The following is a 24,705-nucleotide window of genomic DNA, read 5'->3' on the forward strand; positions in this document are numbered from 1 at the left end:
ACTTTAATTTTAATTGGAAGGCTGTCTCTCTCTCTCTCTCTCTCTCTCTCTCTCTCTCTCTCTCTCTCTCTCTCTCTCTCTCTCAGAGAGAGCGAGAGAGAGAGAGAGAGAGAGCCTTTCCTAGGTGAATAACATCCGTTAAATGAGATTGCCTCCAGAAGTGTTTTATTGACTAAGGCTGCTTTTCAGGATCCAACTCCGGAAAGCTGAAATGGGTTCATTTAATCAGTAAATACCAACCGGAGGAGGAGAAGGGAGATAAGTTGCCGGAATGGACCTGCTCAGCAACGTTATTTGTATCGAGGCCATGTTTCATTTTTTTATTACCTTTCGAGGACGGATGACTGAGATTCAATTGAATTTGTCCAGCACTTTGACATTTGTTAAGGAAAGTTAGGGAGGACTGAATTATTATTATTATTATTATTATTATTATTATTATTATTATTATTATTATTATTATTATTAAACTCCCTGAGGATCTCTCTCTCTCTCTCTCTCTCTCTCTCTCTCTCTCTCTCTCTCTCTCTCTCTCTCTCTCTCTCTTGTAAGACTACAATTATAGATATCGACTCCGGCACAGGCATTTCCACGGATTACGCCCAAGTTTAGGTTAGGTTAGGGTAGGTTACATTATGTTAGGAACGGTTAGATTGCAATTTCTCTAGACGTGATTACTATTAATATATTAGTTGTTGTTGCACCAGCTGTATTAGTGGCAACACTGATTATGTTTGTCATGTTTGTCGTACTAAACTATAAAGAATTATCGTGGAATACAGCTAAAAAAAAGTATAAGTATAATCTACAAAAATTTTGGAATTATTCAGTAACGTAGTTATTCAGCAGATCAAGACTGCAAAATAATTGATGCTTGTTTAAGTACAATAATCAGGATTTTTTGTCCTTCCAGTTAGCTTTACGAGTCTATTGTGTTCATTTTACCAGTATAGAAGAGCTAACTTTCACTTCAATGCTGTCTCCCCCTTATTTCAAGGTATTCTCCAAATTTTAATTTCCATCTGCCTTTCTAAAGTATTCTCAATGATTTGTATGCGAATACAGAGATGATTTTATATCACACCATGTTGGCCAACTTTCATTACCTATGCGTAGCGGATTCTCTTCTTTTTTTTTTTTTTTTCTTTTAATATTGTGTGGTTTGCCTTTTCTGTCCATAGCGTCAAGTTGTTTTCCTGTGGATATTTTTCTGTGAGTAAAATCTGGTCCTGAATATTCAACAACCAGAATGGTAACGCTCGCATACTGGAGGTTTTTAGTAATTGTTTTCTCTTACCCTGAATTTATGTATATATGCATACATACACGTAAATGTATCCTAACAAATGATAGAAAATGAAATATTCCCATTGAAAAGACCTATCTGTATCTGCTTGTTTTTATATGTTTGTATTTGTATGTATGTTTGTATGCATATATGTATATATGTACGTATGTGTATGAATCTACATACGAAGAATCTCTTCATGGAACAAGTATAATCGCTTTAAATTGACGGAATGCTCTTCACAGAATTGGTCAGTATTTATAAATACCTTACCTTGAGCTTGTTATCTAGTTTAGTTTTCTAACAGTATGATAATTATATTATATTTGTCTTATCATAATTATTTATAATTCCGGAAGCCAAAATACTATGCGTATTGCTAATATCTTCCACAGAATACGATTTGATTGTTGTGCTTGAATCGGCGTAGCTACACAACATGGATGTTTGGGAAATGGTGAGGTAGTACGAAGATTTCTTCTGAAATAAATATGAATGAAAATAAGGAAAGAGTGAAAAGAACAGTTGATTTTTACATTATTGATGAAAGAGTCCAAAGTTCTTGCATTTAATTATCCCTTCGTACACTTGAAGCTCATTGAGGTTAATTCCGGTGTTAGACTAGTGACAAATCCTACATTACTTCAATAGACTGGATTTAATTCAGTGCTCTGTGTATGTGTGGGTGTGTGTAAGAGAGAGAGAGAGAGAGAGAATATCATTTTCATTGTAATCTTTTGTCGTTACTGGGGACATTGGTAATTCTAACATAAATTATCCTTGATCTCACCAAAGGACGTCATTTTCTTCCCATAGCTTTCTTTCTCAGGAAACAAATTTGTCTCCAAGGCAGTATTTTGACAGTCAAGGATAATATTTCAGAGTTTAACAATGCCGCCAAGTCAGTTTCACCCCCGTCCCTCTCTTTTACCTTTTGAATAGAGAAAGGCAGCGTTAACAAGATCCCAGGAAATTCTCTGGGAATAAAATATTAAATATATGGCTGTGGCAGACAGAATCCATAAATGATAAGGGACACTATTTTTAAGAATGAGGGAGTTCCAGGTACTCTTGGATCTGAAGCTTTCTTTTCAGGAGCGTTACGAAAGCATTCTTAGAGGTCAGAATCGTTAGAATGAAGATTCCATTTCTGTGTAATTCAACGAGGAAAAAGATAAGGTAAGATTAAGATTGACGGGGATAAGTAAATTACGCCTCGGAACCAATGCGGTTGACGCAGACGTGATATATACAGTAGTTAGAGAAACGAGAGAGGTATTCCTCTGAGAAACTTCATTTTCAGCAATGCCAGTGTCTGAAGAACATATATATATATATATATATATATATATATATATATATATATATATATATATATATATATATATATATATATATACTGTGTATATATATATATATATATATATATATATATATATATATATATATATATATATATATATATATATATATATATATATATATATTATACTGTATGTATATATATATATATATATATATATATATATATATATATATATATATATATATATATATATATATATATATGTGTGTGTGTGTGTGTGTGTGTGTGTGTGTGTGTGTATACAACCAAGGTGCAGATAGGTGAAGACCAAGGACGACATCAAATCACAGGTGACTAAGGAAACAGGCCATTTTCTATATTGTTCATCTTTATTCCGACGTTTCGTAATATTGCTTTTATTACATCTTCTGAGAATCTGTCAATAAACATCATAGAATTATAAAACAATTTTTATAAATTTTTAAAAAGCAGTAAAAAGACTAAAATTTACAATTATAAAGATATATTTAAAAGCTAAGACCGCCGACCAACCTTCAGTTTAGAGAGAGGAAGACTGAATGGCACAAGAGAAAACAGGAGACACGTCAACTAAAGCCGCGTCCACACTTGTTGATTTCCACGTATCGTATCATCGTTGCGTAGCAATGTGGACGTAAAAGCGTTGCACCGTTGTGTATCAAAATATGATACAAAGATACGCAACGGGCTCGATCCACCATTTGTCGGTCTTTTGCCGTCATCAAAGGAATGATACGCAACGCATCTACCCTCGTGTGGACGGGAAGCGTGGCATTGTTCCCTTGCACGCTCAGTCTTGTTGTAGCGACGACCACGAGTATAGTTGTGTCTTTTTTTGCAATTTTCAAGCCAACTGCAGCCAACAGAAACTCAAAATCAGTGGGGTGCATCCTTGTAAAGTTTTTATAGAGTCAACTCACGTGTTGGAATTTTAAGTCAGACAACATAGCTGTTCCATTACACATCTTCCTTCTTTCATAGAGTTTAGAAATCCACCAACGCCGTGACTTTCTTTTCCTTTTGCTGACATGATGTTCACGAATAAAAATGTACGTGGCCGCAGCCAACTGCACATTTACACTCATGGCTACGGTCAGGAAGAAACTGGATGATACTGTTGCACCACGGAACGATGACACAGCACACTGATACCCAACAAGTGGGTACAATACCCTGTTGCACCGTATCGTATCACTAGGTGATACGCAACGATGATCCGATACGTGGAAATGCAACAAGTGTGGACGCGGCTTAAGATACAGTTGGATCGGAGAGGTTTGGGTATTCAACTGGGGAACAAGCTGCTTAATGAGCAACGACTCAAAAATGGGTAGTTCGTGAGGATTTGCCCTATGATGCAAAAATCGTCTCTCTCGATATGAGTTTTGCAAACTTTTGCATGATTCCTGATATTCGAGTTTATACATAAATGAGTTTGCAAAACTCATATCGAGAAAGACAATTTTTGCATCATAGGGCAAACGCAAAATCCTCACGAACTACCCATTCTTGAGTCGTTGGTCATTAAGCAGCTTCTTCCCCAGTTGAATACCCAAACCTCTTCGATCCAACTGTATCTGTTTTCTCTTGTGCCATTCAGTCTTCCTCTCTCTAAACTGAAGGTTGGTCGGCGGTCTTAGCTTTTAAATGTCTTTGTAATTGTAAATTTTAGTCTTTTTACTGCTTTTTAAAGTTTTTTAAAGATTGTTTTATAATTTTATGATGTTTATTGACAGATTCTCAGAAGATGCAATAAAAGTAACATTACGAAACGTCGGAATAAAGATGAGAAATATAGAAAATGGCCTGTTTCCTTAGTCACCTGTGATTTGATTTGATATATATATATATATATATATATATATATATATATATATATTCACCGAAAAGTGACTGTTTAGTATTTGCAACATCAAATAACAACCTTTAACAGGACAACTTAAGGACAGAAGCAATCCAACAGATCTTCTACGAACGGAACTGCCTTCACAAAGTTGTTTGACAAAAGGAATCATCCATTTAGTGGTTTAATATCAGAGGAAGAGTATTTCTCTAAATGTACCTTAGACGTAGAAGCTGAAATGGACCTCACTTCTAATTTGCTCATTCCTGCGCTGCTGTAAAAAGCATGCAGAAGAGTGCTTGATCTTTAAAGTATAACTGCTTGAAATTCTTCAGTCTTGGCATTAAGTTTGTTGTATATTTTTATCGTCAGTATTGTCGACGTTATTACACAACTTGTGGATTTTTGCCGGAAAATTAATTTTTAATTGCATCTAAGCATTTGTTTGTTTTTGTTTAAAGGGATGGAAGTTTTCTTATAATTGGAGAAAACGAAGAAGAAACGCTGCCGTGATTTGTATTTCCTCCTGGAAAAATATATGTATACATGTTATATATATGTATTGTTTATATACATATATAATTTATATCAACATATATATACATATATATATATATATGTATATATATGTTTATATAAATTATATATGTATATATACAATACATATATATATCATGTATACATATATTTTTCCTAATTTTCAGTCCTTTATTTTCTCATCTTTATCTTTAATCTCTTTTATGCAACTTATCCCGTCTCACTCGTCTTGATAATATTCCCGGCCAAACTAAAAAAAAAAAAAAAAATATGTTGATACATTTTATGTGCTTCTTATAAAACACTACTCATTTCAGACCCAATAGCAACTTTCAAAATAATGGACGACTAAGTATTCTACATATACATATATATATATATATATATATATATATATATATATATATATATATATATATATATATATATATATATATATATTTGTGTGTGTGTTTTGTAGAATACTTATTCATTTACGCCAGACAATAGGATATATAGATATCGGTGTTTTTAAGCAGATTACAAAATATGCTGAGGGATATTCGAAGTCGAAAGCGCCTTAGGTCAGTTTATTTTTGAATCCCATAAGAGAGGAGCCATTGTGCTGCGTGTTTGTATCTTCATAAAACAAGCGTCGTAGATTTTCCGCATTAAGAATATTAGTCATGAAACAAAAAACAGCGTTAAAGGGTGAAGGGGAACAAACGAACCATGGCAAACATGTATATGCTACTCTGTTATCGAGGCCAGCTGTTATACTGTGAAATTAAATGGAGGAAGCCGCACCAGCCTGGGTAGGCTATTGTATGGGAGTAGTGTTATTGAACGTTAGTCAATACGGAAACCCAGTGAATGCTTTTCAATTTTCATCATTTTGAAAAGTGTTATTGGGTCTAAAAAGAGCAGAGTTTCATAGGAAGTACATAAAAATGTATTGATATTTCTTTTATCATTATGGCAGAGAATATTATCAAGATGAGTGAGACGGGATAAGTTACCATGAAGGGATTAAAGATAATGATGAGAAAATAATGGGTTGGAAATGAGAAAAAATTCACAGGTTGAGTTGGGAAGTTAATGTGAAATTGACATGGTAAAATATAAAAGTACGTGAAATGATTGGCAGTGATATGAGCTAGATTTCCCAGAAAAAAAAGTTTTAGCGAGAAGTAAAAGCAGAAAGAGCCGTGAATGAATGAGTGAATGGTTTATTGAGCAAGAAAGATAAATTCAAACAAGGTGTTATTGAAAGTAGTTGACTTGTGAGAGGCAGAACCAAGAGTGCAAAGGTGAGAAATCTTGTGGAAGTAGTACTTAATAATGTAAGGAAAGTCGCACAAAGCTGAAAAAGTGGAAAGGTCCGGAGGCTGGAGGTGTAAATAGTATTATGGTACAATTAAGTGAATGGCTGATCTGTCGAATGAATGAATGGGTCCTTACAACTGAACGGTTTATAGTCAATGAATGAGAGGAGTAGACGTCCCCTAGAGAGACAAGGTGGAAAAGCTGGAAATAATTTTACGACCATAATATTAATTTGTGTACTTGGAAGGGTAAATGGAACGGTTTTGATTTGAAAAATAGTTTAGGGAACATGCTTTCACGTGGGAATAGGGTTGTAGAGGAAGTTGTATATATATACATATATATGTAAATATATATATATATATATATATATATATATATATATATATATATATATATATATATATATATATATATATATACATATACATATACATATACATATATATATATATATATATATATATATATATATATATATATATATATATATATATATATATATATATATATATATATATATATATATATACAGTTGTGTTCGAACCTAGAATGTGGTTAGTTATATGAAGTACATGATATAGACGCTGCTTTTATGTGAAAGATTAGAAGCTTTTGCGTGAAAGTGCAACTAATGTAAGAATATTTGAAGGGGAATAATTGATGTTACCTAAAATTGTGTCCTTGGAACGGGAGTTATATTTCTCCATGTTTTTAAGTATTTGTATGTTTAGAATCATGGAGAACAAAGATATACGTGATTTTAATGGAATTGTAAAAGGCATCTTGGAACTTATAATGTTTGTAGATAACAATTTGTGATTACAAAGAGAAGTTACAGAGATTTGCGAAAACCCTTAAAGCTTTCTGTAAAGGTAAAATGTTAAACGCAGATGTTAGAAAGAGTGTACCTAGACGAGTGAGTATATATTAGAAGGGAAGACGAGTGATAAGCTTCAATTTGGGTGAAAGGAAAGACGTGATATACCTTAGTAAGTGTTAAGTAAGTGTAGTTTGGTACGATGTACAGCTGATGAGGCTATTGCGGAAGCATATGAAGTTCTCTGATGTTACTTTATTCTTCTATTTTTTTTTTTCCAAAATGGGTTCATCCTTGATTGAATTATGACTGCAGTATTGTCTACATCATAGGCTAAGCCATTTATCGGTTAGAAAAAATGTTTTGAGAATGAATTAAGCATACATGGGTGCATATAATGGTACTTTATGGAGAAGCCGAGTTTTGTAGGTCAGTATGCTGGAGTGACCATCTTCATAAAGTGCGTTGACCGTGTGTGTATATAGCTTTACTCCCATCCAGGCGGCACGCTTTGGGAATTTATGGATTTTGACTGAGAAAGGTTAAAGGTAAGAGTATGTAGCGCTCGAAATTTTGGAGTGGGACTGATAACAGAGAGAGAGAGAGAGAGAGAGAGAGAGAGAGAGATTTTCTATTAACATTTTCTTTGATACCGTATATATTGTTTCTTACGAACTACATACCTGCACGCAAGTTTTATACAGAAAATAACAAACATCTTTCTATAACTAAACCATTTGTTGTAATACATTTAGCGACATCATCCATTAAAACAAGCACCCAAATCTAATGGAGAAAGCCAAAATGGGGACTCGTATTAAAAACACCTTTTAGAATTTGTAACAGTTTTCGAAGATATGTCGTCTTCTTAAACCACTGCGACTTAGATCTAAGCCTTATAATGCCTTTACAGGTAAAGGGATTAAGATATTAAAAAAATGTTTGATGTCTATCGTAAGATTATAGTCTAATCTCACCTTATATATCTTTGCCACATTTTCATGGTATTTTTCCATAAATCCAACGATTTTATTTGATATAAGCTCCAGATTTGCGTTTTGCCCTCAACTAACGTTCCCATCAAACTTGTTAAGTTTTCGTATTCATTATTATGACGTATTGTAAACTGCCCCTAAAATGCCATCCAAACCTTTTTTCTGCGCTAGCCTTGGCGTGAAATAACACTGTAGAATCTTTTACTTTATCGCTGACTGCTCCATTCGGTGACTTTAACTTACGAAAGATGAATCCTTCAGCTCTGGAACTGCAGGAAATTACGATTTCACCCACTTCACGACATCAGATCAAATTTGAGATAAAGTGACCAAAAAAAGGAGTTAAAGCTAAGTTTAGTTAAAACTGATTTGGTAACAGTTTGATGTTATCTGCATCATGCTGGCTTGATTGTGAACACTGTCGGTAAAGTTACGATTATACTCAAACCTTAACCAGAGAAATAGCATTTTCAGCTTGTCTACTTTGGTTGTGTCATCTGCTGGCTATTCCAGTTTTCTCCCATAGCTGTTGCGAATATTAACCAACAACATTATCACGAAAATGAGTTAATCTTTTGATACCTCTTTTTATTTATTTATTTATTTATTTATTTATTTATTTATTTATTTTGCAGGACTAGTGCAAGGAAGAGATGGAGGTCGAGGGGGCGCCGGCTATATGAACTTACCCTCTCCGAATGTTGCAGCTGAAGTAAGTAAACTCAGTTCGTATGTTTACTGTTCTGTTATGGCTAAGGGGAACCTTGGGGAACGCAGGGAATTGTCTGTATTTTTATGCAAAGCTTTCCGTTGTAATATTGTTTCTAAGGGCGGTATGTGGAATTGTCTTTTTTTTTGTGCTTATTCTGTAATCACGTTCATTTGAAGTAAACGGATAATGTTGGTACAAATAGTAAAGACGAAGAGCGATATGATCGTGTCGAGCCTGATATCGTTTACATCTGATGAATGGCGGAAAATGATCTTGTTAGTAAAGGTCTAGAGCCAGTAATCTTTGTTTCCATTTAATCTTGAAACGCAAGATTGACCTGTAGGCCTTCTGTGACACCAGTATTTTATTGATAAGCTAAGAACTTTCGGTTTTCAGTGAGAAACTGGTGGCTGGCAGTTTGCATATTGAAAGGGGTTTCAGAAACCAACAAGGACTGTGTTACGTAAGATTTACCATTGAATGACTGCATAGTGATGAGCTTTTGCCGAAATATAAAATGCCGTGTAATTTTCCATGACTACAACAAGACAAAAAATATCACTAAACCGACTCGAGTGATCAGAGCTATTATTATGCTCAATTCACACGGAGTATGTGTCAGAAGAAAATATGGAAGGCATGCCGATCTGACGTGCATTAATCGTAGGTGTGTGGTAACTATGTAGCCAAAGACTCGTCTGGCGGCCAGCAAATAGCTTTTAAGTGTGAGGATAAAAGCAAAGCCTTTAAAGTTTCACCCAAAGTTCTCAGGTGAGGTTCTTTGGACTCAGGTCACTAACTTATATCTTTTGATTATTTATTTTAGGCGCTGATGATCAAAGGAATTGCGACGTCCGTTTTTGATACCAAGTAAATAAATCTTTCAGTCAGTCAGTTGGTATTCTAAACAAAAGAACAAAACAATAATGAATTTAGACTGAATTAAACTTGAATGAATATTTCATGAAGTAGCCGACTTTAAATTCCTAATTGAATATTATATCTCCTTAATATAAGCACCTGCCAGATTATCTCCAGGAATTATTTAAGTTCAACATTCTTTGCCGTTATTATCTTTAGGTAAATACTTATTCTATACATACATAAACTTTTTATATTTTACTTATCGTACTTTCTTCACTTCACCATAAGTAACCTCCATTAGATATGTGAGAGGTCATATGAAAGTTTGCTTTCATATATTACTTATAATAAGTGAAAGCCTAGATAAAGATAACGACGTTTATAATTATTATTGATAAAATATATCATCTTATTATAAAAGTAGTGAAACAGTGCTCTGATAGGACTGAAGCTTGTTGCTGCAAGCAGTGCTGGCATCTCAGGGCACTAAGTATAAAAAGCAACATTGTCACAAAAGAAAGAAGGAATTGCAAATCATAACTGATTTTTAGATTTCTGTAAAAGAAAACTATTGCGCCGGCCTTTTCTGTCTGTCCGCACTTTATTCTGTCCTCAATTTCTGTCCGTGCTTTTTCTGTCCTCCCTCAGACCTTAAATACTACTAAGGCTAGAGGGCTGCAAATTGGTATGTTGATCATCCACCCTCCAAACGTCAAACATACCAAATTGCAGCCCTTTAGCTTCAGTAATATTAATTTTATTTAGGGTTAAAGTTAGCCATAATCGTGCTTCTGGCAACGATATAGGATAGGCCACCACTGGGCCGTGGTTAAAGTTTCATGGGCCGCGGCTCAAACAGCGTTATACCGACACCAACGAAAGATAGGTCTATTTTCGGTGGGATTGATTATACGCTGTAGCGGCTCTACAGAAAACTCGATTGCTTTTTACTTGTTTTTTCTTGGGGTTCAGCGTTCCCGAATGATACCAAACTGTCTGTTCAGTCACCACATAATTCTAACGTGGCTAAACTTATATGAAAGAAAATTGTAGTTTACCACGATGATATACCTATAAATACTCCCTAATTACTCAGCACCCACTTCCTCACTCACCTGAGTTTAATGATCTGGAAAATTCAATGATTAATAGCTAGCAGGCTTTGGTTAATGTATTCACTCTGCAATATCATTGCTAATTTTTTCCCTCTAGAGATTATACATTTAATTTGTTTAAAATGCAGTATACAACTTGCAAAAAAGTAAAATTCTTTCTTCAAATCTTGATTTTACACATTACAATCGTTAAGTGGTTGGCAGAACAAAAACCTGCGCCAAATGGTTTATTCTGATCAAAATGTGGCCTTTCAACTACTGTATATGGTGGATAGCAATGTTACATAAAAGGAATTTTTTCGAATACTTTTTATACGCATATAAGGGATCCACGGGGCCATTGCGGGAATACAAGACTTATTATACACAGGGATGTCAATAAAACAGTATCAAGATAGAGGCCTGAAAGACTAACATCAGTCACTTTGGGGTCTTAGAGTTACCTGGTTCTCTGTAAGCTACTTTGCTAGCCGCCAAGGAAGGGATTAAGGAATCTAATTTATCCCTGCTATTGGGTAGAGAATTGAAGTACGCACAATCAAGCCACACAACAATTTTTTTTTTCGGAAAATAATTTCTTATGACAATTCGGTTAAGTCTCTCTCTCTCTCTCTCTCTCTCTCTCTCTCTCTCTCTCTCTCTCTCTCTCTCTCTCTCTCTTGTAATGCCTTTGTATTTTTTTAGAATTTATCATCCCCTGGAGTTGGGTTTATTTTCTCAGTAGTATTATTATTGTTATTGGGGAAGAAAAACCACAGTTATGTATATGTACATATATTTAAAGATAATCAGTATAGATAGCTTTCGGAAGCTTGTTCCGTTCCCGAAGGCTATGTATACTGATCTATCTTTAAATCTACGTACATATACACAACTATGGATTTGCTTCTCCATTTTAAGACTCATGTTACTAAGAATATTTTTTTATTATTATTATTATTATTATTATTATTATTATTATTATTATTATTGGCATAGGACAGTGTATAGGCACATGAAAAATACAATTGCAGACATCGTGTTCATCTCTTAGCCTTTTGAGCCTTCCTTACTCTAAAACTGAAACTTTTAACCATAGCTTCGTCGTCCTCTCTCTCTCTCTCTCTCTCTCTCTCTCTCTCTCTCTCTCTCTCTCTCTCTCTCTCTCTCTCGTAAATGTCATTCCTTCCTGAATCGATTTTCTTGCCCGCCTTTGAGTGCCTCATAATGGCAAGAATGCGATAACGTCTAAGGATAACCAACGCGAAAATAGATTTCACTTAAGGGAGACTTTGCTCCCCCATCGTAAACTCGCCCATTTTTCAGTTCACCTGAATGAGATAAAAATTGGCTTAATGGAAGTCTTGCAACCTCCGTGCCTGCCCCTCCTTGAGCGTCCGTCGGTTCGCCTGACGTTGCAATAACCATATTTTACTCTAAAACTGAAACTTTTAACCATAGCTTCTTCGTTCTCAATTTATTCGGTGTCCATGAAGAAAGTTTATTGTGTGAATTCAGTGTCAGGATGGTAGTTTGTTTTACAAAATTGAGAAGATCTGTTACCTCAGGTAATATAATGTGTAAGGCCGTGGCAGTGAAGTGAAAATCTTTCCGATTGCACAGAACACCGATGAAATAAAAAAAAATTTTTTTCTTCTTCCTTTTTTTAATGTTCTTCCGTTTCATGGTTTAGATATACACCTAAAATAGTATCAAGTTTGCAAGCTGGTGTCATCAAAACAGATTAATTGATATTGCATTCAGGTAGGTTTGTCGCCCACTACATGTCAGTTTTTAGTCCTTGTCAGGAAATTCGAACGCCTTTGCAGCATCTAACTATACAAGTTATATAAAGTAAAATTACTTTAGGAGTACTTTTGCGAATAAAAATGTTTTAGGCCAAGAGAACATTGTTTACAAAAAAATCAAGGCTACTGGTATCTGTTGTGATATCAATACATGGGCCTACTTTCTCGGAGTAAAATCCCATAACAAAAATTGTACAAACTAGTCTCTCAGTTTTTCTGAACTCCCACGATGCCATTTCTTTAGATCTCAAGTTATTTAGACCTGCTTTCCTGTGAAAAAAAATCAAGTTTTTTTCATCAGTGACGAGCAATACATTTTTATAGTATGAGATTTTTGGAAATATGTCTTCTGGGGAAAATTTGCTTCCAGTATGTTATTGTGAGTCATCTCTTAGATATGATTACAGTTTCAGGCACCGTCGAGTGGACTGGAGACACTTAGATATACCTGCTCTTGGAGATTTAATGTCTGAAATAAACCCGCCTGTCTTTGAGACGTAAAATGTTACTGCATCAATCCCAGAAATATTTGGTTTAAGTATTTTTCGAAGCCATATAATGACGTAAATATTAAGAATTTAGTACAGATGTCTACTGGATATAACAAGGCTTGAAAAGAATATACAGCAGATCTTTATATACCAAAAAGAGAAAGATTTCACATATAGTTGAGAGCTTATAAAGAGTTGGGGCACCTAAGTTGTTTGAGTGGGCGCAATATCCCCTGGTGGCAATTACATAAGAGGCTAGCCAGGAGGTGACTTTCACAACACCAATTCCGCTAATATCTCTTAGAGTGTCTGGGTTGCACACAAGAAGCTGAGCTCTTTATAAAGTTGAGATCCGCGAGAGAAGGAATATCCCACGCGAAGCGGCTGAAGTGAGATAATACTATATTTATTTTGCTTGCTCTGAAGACAGTGGCAAGCAATACATTAATCCCCTCAAACAGTTCTCCTTATTCTTTTAATAATCTATTTACATTTTTATCTGTTTGCATATTAATTTGTTGATTTATCTTTGTTTTGCAACAGTTGATCTATTCTTTCTATATTTCCTGTTGTCTTTTGTAATTTCTTTCAAATGAACACTTTATTCCTTGGAAATGTGGATTTCAAGTCACTGGCATTTCTAGGCGTCTTCCATTATAGGGTTCATCTGATTAATAATAAGTAATAATGAATATACGAATTTAATACTCAAGAAAGATTTGAGAGTCGAGAATATTTCGCTGCTGGAGAAAAGGGCGCTGGTGACTGGTACAATACATGTACATATGCTACCGGGGTCTAAGCGATGACAGGCAGGGCAGCCGATCGAGACTACAAAGTCTACCCCAAAGCCAAATCAAAGTCCTTCAAAAGAAGGCACCGTGCTTACCCCATACAAATGGGGAAAAAACACGTTAAAAGAAGAAGAAGAAGAAGAAAAAGAAGAAGAAGAAGATTATTTTCTTGAATAAATAACGCTGCGACGACATAAATCTTAAGAGCGAGTTACAGTGTTTGAGACCTGGCATTGAGCTCAAATCTCGGTCGTAGATAAGAGAATGATGCAAGTTTTAATCATGCGAAATTAAATACAGTCAGAAACTGAGATATCTAGAGAACTATTGTGTGCTTGGAGCTGAAATCTCAGGAAGAGCAGCGACTGCTGGCTGTATTAACATGCAGTTATGATGCGTCATCTAACAGAAAGGATAGATCGCAGCAAGGCACTGTGACAGTATAGGTAAACGGGTGTAAAACATGACACAACAGAAGTATGTTATGGTATAGCCATGATTATGATACAAGGCTTAGTGAAATCCACACTGTGACATTTCATGACCGTATTGCTTTCTGAATTTGGGACGAATCTTATGACCGAACGGTGATTAAAAATAGATTTTAGCTATAATTTGTTGAAGTCGAGAGAGAAGTTTTCTTCGATTTCAAGATCTAACAGCATAATGTATCAGTCAGTTGCGAAAGGCTAAAATCCCAAGGTTATTTTCCCATTAGCCTTTCCATCTGGTCACACCCACAACGTTTTCTTAATTGCGAGTTGATCTGTGCGCTTAGAGTAAATAATGAAATAAAAAATAACCCAGCTGGTGTTATTCGTATTTTTAATATGCAAGCGAGAGGTTTTAAAGGCGAGCTTTCTCCATGAATGGTTCCCTTTATATTCTTCTCATTCCAGACCATTTAATTGGCAACGAGGAAATACCTAGTTTTAGAGGAATGCATAAATAGGCAATTAACATAAGCCGAATAGCTATGAAACATAGCCAGCTTTTGTTGGGATCAAATTCCGCATGTAATTAGGCTTAGGTACAGCTACTCTTCTCTCTCTCTCTCTCTCTCTCTCTCTCTCTCTCTCTCTCTCTCTCTCTCTCTCTCTCTCTCTCGTTGCTATCCGATAGACGTTTAGTGTTTTCGTCAGTAAGGTATTGTCTAAGGTGTTATCAATCAGTGTGTGAAATCCAATATGACATGTCTCCTGACATTTCTCGTATCAGATTTTACGACTGATGGGTGTTGTTGTACTGCGAGATTGACTGTTTTCATGTGCAAGTCTTTCTTACTTTTTAATCAATTTTCGCTCCTTACTTCTGTCATATATGTATTCACTGTTTATAAACTGTGCATGTTTGCTTTACAGTACGTCTAAATTAAACTTCCTTAACTGGATTCATGTAAATAATATGAATTATTTTGGTTTGTCACACTATTAAAATAACCTTGTTTTTTATAAGTAGAAGACGATCCAGCAAGCAATCTAGCGCCACTGCCTTTCATAGGATTAAATTAGAACAAGAAAAGCAAAGGAGAGGAGAAACGTAAGAGCCATGGAAAATGGAAGTAAGAGTAGAATTCAAAAGCTGTCAGTAGAAGAACGAAATTTTCATCGACTCGTCCAGTCTGTTGGTTTATAGATTTCCTCAGAACGAGTGGGACGCATGGTTTGTGTTGGTTTATAGATTTCCTCAGAACGAGTGGGACGCATGGTTTGTGTTGGTTTATAGATTTCCTCAGAACGAGTGGGACGCAGTGAAACCAATGGGTGTTACGATCTTAGTGTTAATTCAGTACTGTGACTCATTGTATTAAAGTTTGTTATAATACTTTGGGTGATGGAGATAACATAAACAGGAGAAGAAATAAGTGGTGGTATCATTGATTTCATGCAGTGCATTTGATTTAGTACGAATGATATGGGGAAGGAAAGGTGGAAAGCTCCAAATATCCGAGTTGAAATCCAGATACCAACAAACAAAGTCATCATAAAGCTTTGAAAAATATCGGCTTTAGCTTGGATTATTTGACCTCCACCCGAAATGCTCATATAGGGAGAGGATGAAGCATATTTTCATCAGATTTAATTACGATACTGGATTGGAAGGGAGTCACAGAGGCTCTAGGCAGAGAAGAAAGAGTAATTAAGGAGCAGGTTGCATCGAAGTTATTAAGTAAGAGGAAAGTTTTCGAATACTTCAGCTGAGAAGTTAAAGCAGTAGGATGTTTGTTACATTGACGGATTACAGTGGCCATCAGAGAGGAATGGCAAATGTCAAAACATGAAATAATCAGACACTTTTTGGAAATTTCTTTGGGCACTGTGCAAGTGTCCATTCCAAGAATTTTGCAAAACTTCTATAATGAAGAGATTGGACTTGACAGGAATAAATTAGGAAGACATTTTGACCTGGAAAATAGTCTGTGACCTTTGACTTGGAAAATAGTCAAGGTGTAGAAGAACATGAGCAGTGTTTTTGTAAAGGATGATGTTGACAGAGGAATAGAATTTTCTGCGTTCTGTACCTCCTCCCAATAAGTTTTTTTTTCTTTGGCAAAAATGAAAATTATAGGAAACGAAGTTAGAAATGAATATTACAGCTAGGCATAGAGCAGGGGTGCCCAAATCAATTGTTTCGAAAAGAAAATTTTAACATATCTTTCGTTAACTGAAGTTATCATCTCACCAGCTTCCAAGTGCCACAGATTCACGTGACAGGTAACAAAGGTAACAGATTCCTCCTGTAACATAACAGAAGAAGGATTGAACAAGGACGGAGCTAGGTTCTTTGAAGTGCCGTAGCTGTTTTAAAATTGCTTTAATACCTACATCACTTCATATACTGCTAAAATATTATTATGATTATGAAAATTTACTTTGAATGTGTTGGCCTACCTACCTGGCTGTTTGAATATCTTGTACTTGCATAGTAATGTTGACTGCTGCTTTATTAATATTATTGTTATCATTACTAGAGGTGAAATTTGAAATAAACCCGTACATTAATATCTACCAATTAGTGCATATTAAGCAATATAAAAAGTCAGTAATCAGTTGTGATGAAGGTGCGCCTGAGTATTCCCTCTAGCAATAGACATGAAGGCCAACCCAGCATCAGGTGCTTAAGGAGCTATAACGCCAACAAGGTTATGGGAACACTGAATTTATAGTCACCTTACGGCGTAAGGTAGCTAAATAAGTCACCTGTCCTGTGATGACTTGGCTATTACATAGTTCAAATGGGGTAATATCATCACATGTGCAGAGTGTCATTTACAGCAGAGAGCACGGGCTGTTATTACCTCTTCTATTTTATTATTACTGAGAGTGTGAGAGAGGGGGAGGTGGAGATTGGTTTATTGGTCGACAGTTATCTGGCGTCTCATAGAGGTTGATTCAGTGCAGGTTATCTGAAGTCAAACTACCAGGATCAATGACGTCACAAAGAGAGAGAGAGAGAGAGAGAGAGAGAGAGAGAGAGAGAGAGAGAGAGAGAGAGAGAGATGGCAGTTTAGCGAGTTGACTTTCCTTGTAGCGGAAATTATAATTTATTGCCAATGTACATTATATATCATAATAGCAATTTATAAAATTAACTTTTTTCCTATATACAGTCCTCGTTTGTTTCTACATCGCATCTCTTTTAAAGTAATTGGCGTATTTCAGAATCTTCTATACAAAAACTAAGTACTGCATAATAAAAGTCGACCTCCACATATTCTTTTAAAGTCACGCTTCTCTTTATGTTTCGAAAATATTTGCGAAAATAAATGTTGCATTTCCGTCCTCTTCAGAAATCATTTGAAGGATATTATAATATGCCTTAATGAAAACGCATTTCAGGCAATACTCCACAATATGAGATTTATTAAACCGAAAGACAATGGTTTTGTTTTTGCCATCCCTGGTGGATATATCATTTTATTCTTAAACATTGTCGCAACTTCGTTTTAATTTTAAACACTTGCCACGGCGTGGAGTATTGTGGCAAGGTTTGTTTTTTTTAGAGTAATATGAAAAAATGTATTTGCCTGGATTAAGCTTCTCTCTCTCTCTCTCTCTCTCTCTCTCTCTCTCTCTCTCTCTCTCTCTCTCTCTCTCTCTCTCTCTCTCTCTCACTATTAGCAACGATGACCTCATACCCGAGAATGAAGATTGGAGAATTGTTTGTACATATTCTAAGAAAATGGTAGTGGGACTGAGTGCAACTACAGGATAAAAATGGAGTGACGTGATATTGTTGATAAAGGAAATGGGAAATAAAACGCTGCTGAATTCTTCGAATTTCATCACCGTTTTATTTCCATGTGTTTTATCAATTTCACGTTACCCCTTATTTGTCCATTATTAATTTCACTCAGTCCCATTATCTTTTACTTAGTCATCCACAAAGAATTCTATAATGTTTATTCTCCAGTATGTAATGAGGTCACTTTCTCACTAGCCTCCATTCTATGACAAGCTTTTGGTATTAAAACAAAGCTGTGTCAGTAGGATCAATAAAATTATGTAATCTATCAGAGATGGCAAAAACGGAAACATTTTCTTTCTGTTTGGTAACCTCACGGCAGCACTTTCGTTCCTTTCCAGAATTTCATTAATTATTTACGTTTTTTGTCTTCCTACTTCCATTAACGTTACTAGATTCCCACATTAATTTGTTTCATTGAGACAACCTGGTTGCCAGCGTAACCTGGAATTTGATATTCGAATGGGAAACGCACGTTTCGGCGAACTGGAATACATCGATTTGAATGTATTCCTAGCACTGCCTAAATTGCAAATCATAGAAACAATGGCTCCTGTAAGCGAAACTTCGACGATTGGCGCCCTTCTTAACTTAAAACTTTGGGAGAGAGTGAAAAACTATACTGCAATAATTTATGGCATATTTTCAGAGCTATTTTATCGAGCCAGGACATACTTGTTCTTTTCCGAGAACAGTAATTAGATAAAACCAAAATACAGAGTTATGACAAATTATATTTTTGGCTATAAAACATTGCCCTCGGTGCCAGGAACCTTAAATTTTAATCAGGACAGAAGTGTGTCATGATATGCCTCCCTTTATTTCAGACCAATAATAGAAGAACCTGAGTGTGAAGTAATTCAAATTTGTGGGAAACCCAGCAGTCGGAGGTCCGAAATTCGACTATGTACATGATCTTGACACATTAGATGACCAGAGACGTTCTACATTCCCAATTCTGAACAGGGTATCAGATCTGTATTTGATAATCATGGGAAACTATTCTTGAGAGGGCTTAGCGTATCCCTGCAATAACATTGATTTTTTACATGAAATGATAACGTTTGTAAATATACATCCATTTCGTCCTTCAACGGTGGTTTGAAAAATAAAACTTCATCAGAAAAGTATAGGTGTTATACATTCATGTTTCATTACGGAGAAAGTTTGAAATGCGAAACTGTTGAGCATAATGGTGTGATGTTTCATTTTAATAGCAGGTAATCTCCAGGTGAAAAACCGCAGCTGTCGAGTGATTACTCTGTAACTGTTCTCCTAATGTTCTGCAAAGAAAATTGAAGTGTTGCGGTTAATGTTAGAACGACTACGACTTCTAGACATAATGTTAATAACGATAAAAACAGCAAGGACGAAAGCTCTACTTAATAAGTACAAGGTATAGTAATAACAGTTGTAGTATTTACAGAGGTAAGATTAAGGTCAATCAAGACTTCTTATAATATATATATATATATATATATATATATATATATATATATATATATATATGTATATATATATATATATATATATATATATATATATATATATATATATATATATATATATATATATATATATATATATATATATTTACGTTCTGGGTCCGGTTGGAAGAGTTAAACTGAGTTTTGAATGTAATTTGCCTTAGGGGCCGACACCTAGAGCTCAGAACATAAGCGATAAATGTAAGTAGTAGTATGACTTGAAATTACATCTGTCCAAAAGAAAATGGGAAGGTCGCCTTTCATACCAGTCTGTTAGATTAAAGTAATTTATTTACAAATTTTGCAACTAGAAATTAATATGGATGGGCTGGCAGTCCAGCCATCAAGGCACATGCAGTGTGCAATAAAAGGTGTAATTACAGTTAGCCAATAAATAAAAGGTTAACACGAATCTTATAAACTGCTTAAGACTGGCTAATAAATTATATGACATTAGCACACCAATAAGGCTGAGAGACCTACACATGGCCCTTGTGGACGGCTTTTGCAGAAGATTCTTGCACGTGGCAAGATGGAAATGAGTCTTCTAAGGCAATTGTTTTGCCAAGGGCAGGGGCAGAACTTCGAAGAGCCAGATAACAGGATTCTGGAAAAGAATTCCAGGTCAGTATCCAGTGACACAAAGACTTTCTCTCACATGAAATTATTTATTCACGATGGAGGGGATTATCAATTAGATTTAATTAGCACATGGTAACACTATGGTGGAAATGCTCTAATTATTATCACATAACAAACTTAATTTAAGCTTGGAACAAGTCATGAGGGCAAATGTGCGTGCTAGGTTGTGGGAAACACACAGACTTTGTTTGGGAGAATGAAAAGTTGGAAATACTGAAAATGGAGAGAAATTCACGAGAAGGAAAAGAACACTGGCGTTACTTGCAACTTCAAGAAGTACCTTATTGCATCTGTGCAAGGAGCTCTTTTGCAAAAGATGGATTCAGCCGCAGAAGTCCCGACACGTGGTCAGTGGTAAGAGGACAGAACAGCACCATCTTAGCGCTGTTGAGTTTCAAGCGACCTTGCACTCTAGAGGTCTGGCGCGGAGTGAGACGGAGAGAGGCCACCGAGGTGTCCCATTCGATTTCTAGGGATGGGCACAGGACAACGGTTTTATCTGGAAGAGCAATAACAGCCAGTACAAAGGCCAAAGGGAAATAGGTCTTATAGTTAAGACTAACTAAGTGTCAGCCTAGCAACCCAATTTCTATCCTGATTGGATGGCTTTCTGTCCTCCAATATCGTACGATATTGTGGTAAGGACGCCTACATCTGCCCCCAGTGGGATCTCCTCCAGCCGCCATGAAATTTGATTTCACAGCTAACGAATTTTCTAAATGCGTGAATATATATATATATATATATATATATATATATATATATATATATATATATATTATATATATTATATATATATATATATATATATATATATATATATATATATATATATATATATATATATATATATAATCTTGAAGTGTTGTCCTTTCCGTCAGTGTCTCTTAGGTCAGTCTAAATCCAATCTAAATCCTTCCTTGTATTCATTCATTCAAGAAAGGAATGGAGTATGTTTGTCCTTGGGGGATGTATTTAATCCTTTCTGAATAATAACTTCTGGCTTGGGGACGGCAGTAGCATGTGGAAATGATTAAGTATTGTCTTTTTTGTTTTTCGCTTGGTTTTTATGTCAAAAGAGACAGAAACATGGTGACTTATAATTATAGTTTTTTTTTCTGAGAAGGAAATAATAAATAAATATATTTCGGCAAGAAACATGTCTGAGCGGGAAAGAAAATTATTCAAACAATTTGAATTTGCGATAGACAATTTTGAAGGCAAAGCACTAGTTTTGCGTTTGAGTGAGGACAGTATACTGCACACGATTTCGAAATTTATTGTCTCTTCTTTCCTTTTCTCCCTGGAAATTACTTGCTTAAACCGAGAGAGTAAATCAGTATTAACGTGAAAGTAGAGCTTGATTTCCCCTCCGATGAAAATTAAAAATTAAAAGGAGAAAATTTGAAAAATAATCGAATAGAAGTCCCAGCGATGCATAATGAACTTTCTAATCCGGTGAGAAAACCCTAAAATATGAGTTGATAATCTAAACACGTTCGCCTCTTTTTCCGTTAAAATTTCCCGTTGTATTTGTTGATGGCAGATGGAGAGTTTTAATAAATTTCATAAGTGTTTGCATTGTCAGCGTGAGAGACAATGATGTTTAGAGGGCTCTCGTAGATTTAATAAGTATTTAATGAAAAACTGAAAGAGCGAAACGGCAGGATTAGGAAAATTCATAACTTTACGAGCCGTAGGTAAGCTTTAATCGTAGTAGAGGGAGGGTAGAAGCAGCGGTAGGAGGTGCAAGAAAGAAATGTGAGGAGAAAGCTGACATCTAATGAAGGAAAAAATTCCAGGTTTTCCAGGAAGAAGAACTAACGCCATTGGATGACATGCAAAGTCACGATTTATATCTTGTCTATTCCTTTCTATGACCGAAATAACATGACGAAAATAGTTTCTGAGACAGAAATCCTTGCAGAAGTAAAAATGTAAAGAAAAGCATAGATGAATTGATTGACAAGAAAAGGACGAGAAGGTACAATACATAGGAAAGTGGAGAAGATTGCGCCATTTTACCTGAGGTTAGATTTTTAAATACACGAGGACATGAGACGGAAAGAAGGCGGCGGAGACGCTTGGCAGTGAACATTCTTAATGTGACAGAATTAAATAATAGGTGAAATTAATTAGGTTTTGTCTTCGCTAGAGAAAAAAAGGGAAGTAAATACGGTGAATATTCTGGAGTCTCCTCTGAAAAGCATTCCTGGAACAACGGCTTTAATGAAGACGAGCATGCGAGGAAAACAAGCAAGAGAAAAAAATAAGTTGGTACGTTGTTGTGGAGAAATATATTATGAGTGTGTGATGGATAGCAGAAATGGCAGAGGGCGGACAGCAATAAAATCTAGAGATCAACTGGTAATGAGAAGAGAAATGATTAGAAAATATGACGTTCCATGTCCAGGTAGTTCAAACATACGATGACATTTTTGCCCCCCTAGTTGGTTAGAAGTCGGTTCCATGTACCTAGATATGAAGTAACTGGGGAAACAGTGCCTGAAGAGATGGAGTGTTTCTTATTAGCGAAGATGGAACATTGGTGCGTGGAAGCTCTGTATGTCGTTTGGTGAAAAGAATGAATTATAAAGATCCTGGAAATTAAGAGAAGAAAAAACTGCAGCAAATATCTTTGAAATTGTTAATATGGGGTATTCAAACTTAACCTCTAAAGATACGGATATTTGCTCTCAATGTCTCTCAAAGCCTCTCTGGAACTATTCATTACAAATTATGTCAGAATTTGAGGTAAATTATCGGTATGTCATTATTCACCAACATTCTGGCAATTTCAGGAGAGTCAGCTTTGGAATGAGGCCTAGGATCTTAACTGCCTTACCTTGCTGTATTGAAAATATTAACGATAGAATTCTCATTAGTTCTTATCATTCCTTACTCTGCAGCCTTATTCTAAGAACCCGCTTGTCTTATTTTGTATGTATTTTTTTTCATTTTAAAGTTAGAAAATTTGTTTTATATCCTTAGGCTTGAGAGGAGTTTTTTTAAGCTGGAAAATCGACATTGTAAAAAACATCAGGAGTCACCGGCACATAAGCCAGTGAACATCTATTGAGCCAGACGCGGGCTAATAACTTCATCTCATAAATTCCTGTCAAAAACCGAAGTGATTGCATTTACTTGCGCCACCTTCTCTGAGTGGGAATAGAGTTCTATCCCTTACCTTAGCTGTGGCCCATAACTGTCGACTCAAGAGACTGAATTAATGTTTTTTTTTTTCTGAATCAAGGGAAAATAATGTCGCACCTGCTGGCATGCCCTGGTGTTTACTGGTATAGTGTGAAGGGACCTTACATTCAGTGTGGTGTCCTCTTCGTTGTTGTTTGCTAAGTATCATTGCTATGGCAGATGGCATTTATTGTTGTTTCCCAGTGTTATTTGTATGAACTTGTATTCTCTGTATTGTTATTTTCTTCTTTATTTTTGGGTGAATAACGTGGCGTCTGTTGGGATTCTGTCTTGATTACTGACATGTTCAAAATAGCCGTCTATAGTAGGCTGATATGCAACGGAGGTATGTAGGAAGAAGAGAATGTTTACTCACTGTGACTGATTACCGCCCTTGGTAAAGTAGACTGGAGCGAACATCAGAGCATCATTCCTAAATATTGAAGTTACGAATCGAAGCCTATCCTGATTTGACCTTGTATAACCAGTTTAACTAGAAATATTCTTAAAGTAACTTGGAGCACTCTGCATCCCCACAAAAGGTACACCTTTTCCCCTGTTTTTCATCGCAATATATGTGATTTGTATAAAAAGGAATTTGCTATTTTTCATAAGCTTTTTTCCACTTTCCTGTTGTCGTTGACTCTTGGATAAAGTGATGTTTACAGAAACATGAATAACTTCAATAAACATGAATAACTTCAATAAGCAAACAAATGATATACAAACAACACTAGTTTTCATTAACAGTTTTGCTATACTCTTATGAAAATGTTATAAATTAGAATTCCTGATTTAATTATTCTTGTTATAATAGTAAGTTCAATTGCCATCTAGATTAAAATAAGATATTTGGTGATTTATTTTTCCATTAAACGTAGAGCCTCTGTTAATAATTTTCATTTGCAGGTACGGCAGTGTATACAATTTTGCCATTGTAAAGTTAAATTGAGTATAATTGATTTGATTCACTGTAGACAAAGTTTCTGTGCAAATTAACTCGAAGAGACTGTAAGTAGAAATGCAGCTGTAATTAGGGTGAAGTATTTGTAGATGAATTAGGATTTTTATGGCCATGCCGTGTCATTCATGACATAACATAAATATGCCATTAAATCGAGAGTCGAAAAAATGTTTTCCTTGTTACGTACATCTATCTTTAAAAATCCCATTAGGTAGGAAAATATGCTTTTATTATTTCATGAAAACTGGAATGTGGATATCTTTGACAGTCTGAGTCAGA

At 35.4% G+C, this 24,705-nt stretch overlaps 1 protein-coding gene across 2 annotated transcripts in view; it reads left to right on the plus strand.

The window, feature by feature from the left end:
- The window catches only part of LOC136852542 (rho guanine nucleotide exchange factor 11-like), an 846,605-nt gene that overhangs the window by 467,450 nt on the left and 354,450 nt on the right, over positions 1-24,705 (plus strand). For both annotated transcript variants that reach the window (XM_067127279.1, XM_067127280.1), the window contains one exon: positions 8,769-8,845. In XM_067127279.1, the coding sequence (XP_066983380.1) occupies positions 8,769-8,845 (77 nt within the window). The remainder of the gene's footprint in view (positions 1-8,768; positions 8,846-24,705) is intronic.

This window comes from Macrobrachium rosenbergii, chromosome 25 (genome assembly GCF_040412425.1).
Source record: "Macrobrachium rosenbergii isolate ZJJX-2024 chromosome 25, ASM4041242v1, whole genome shotgun sequence".
NCBI lineage: Eukaryota > Metazoa > Arthropoda > Malacostraca > Decapoda > Palaemonidae > Macrobrachium > Macrobrachium rosenbergii.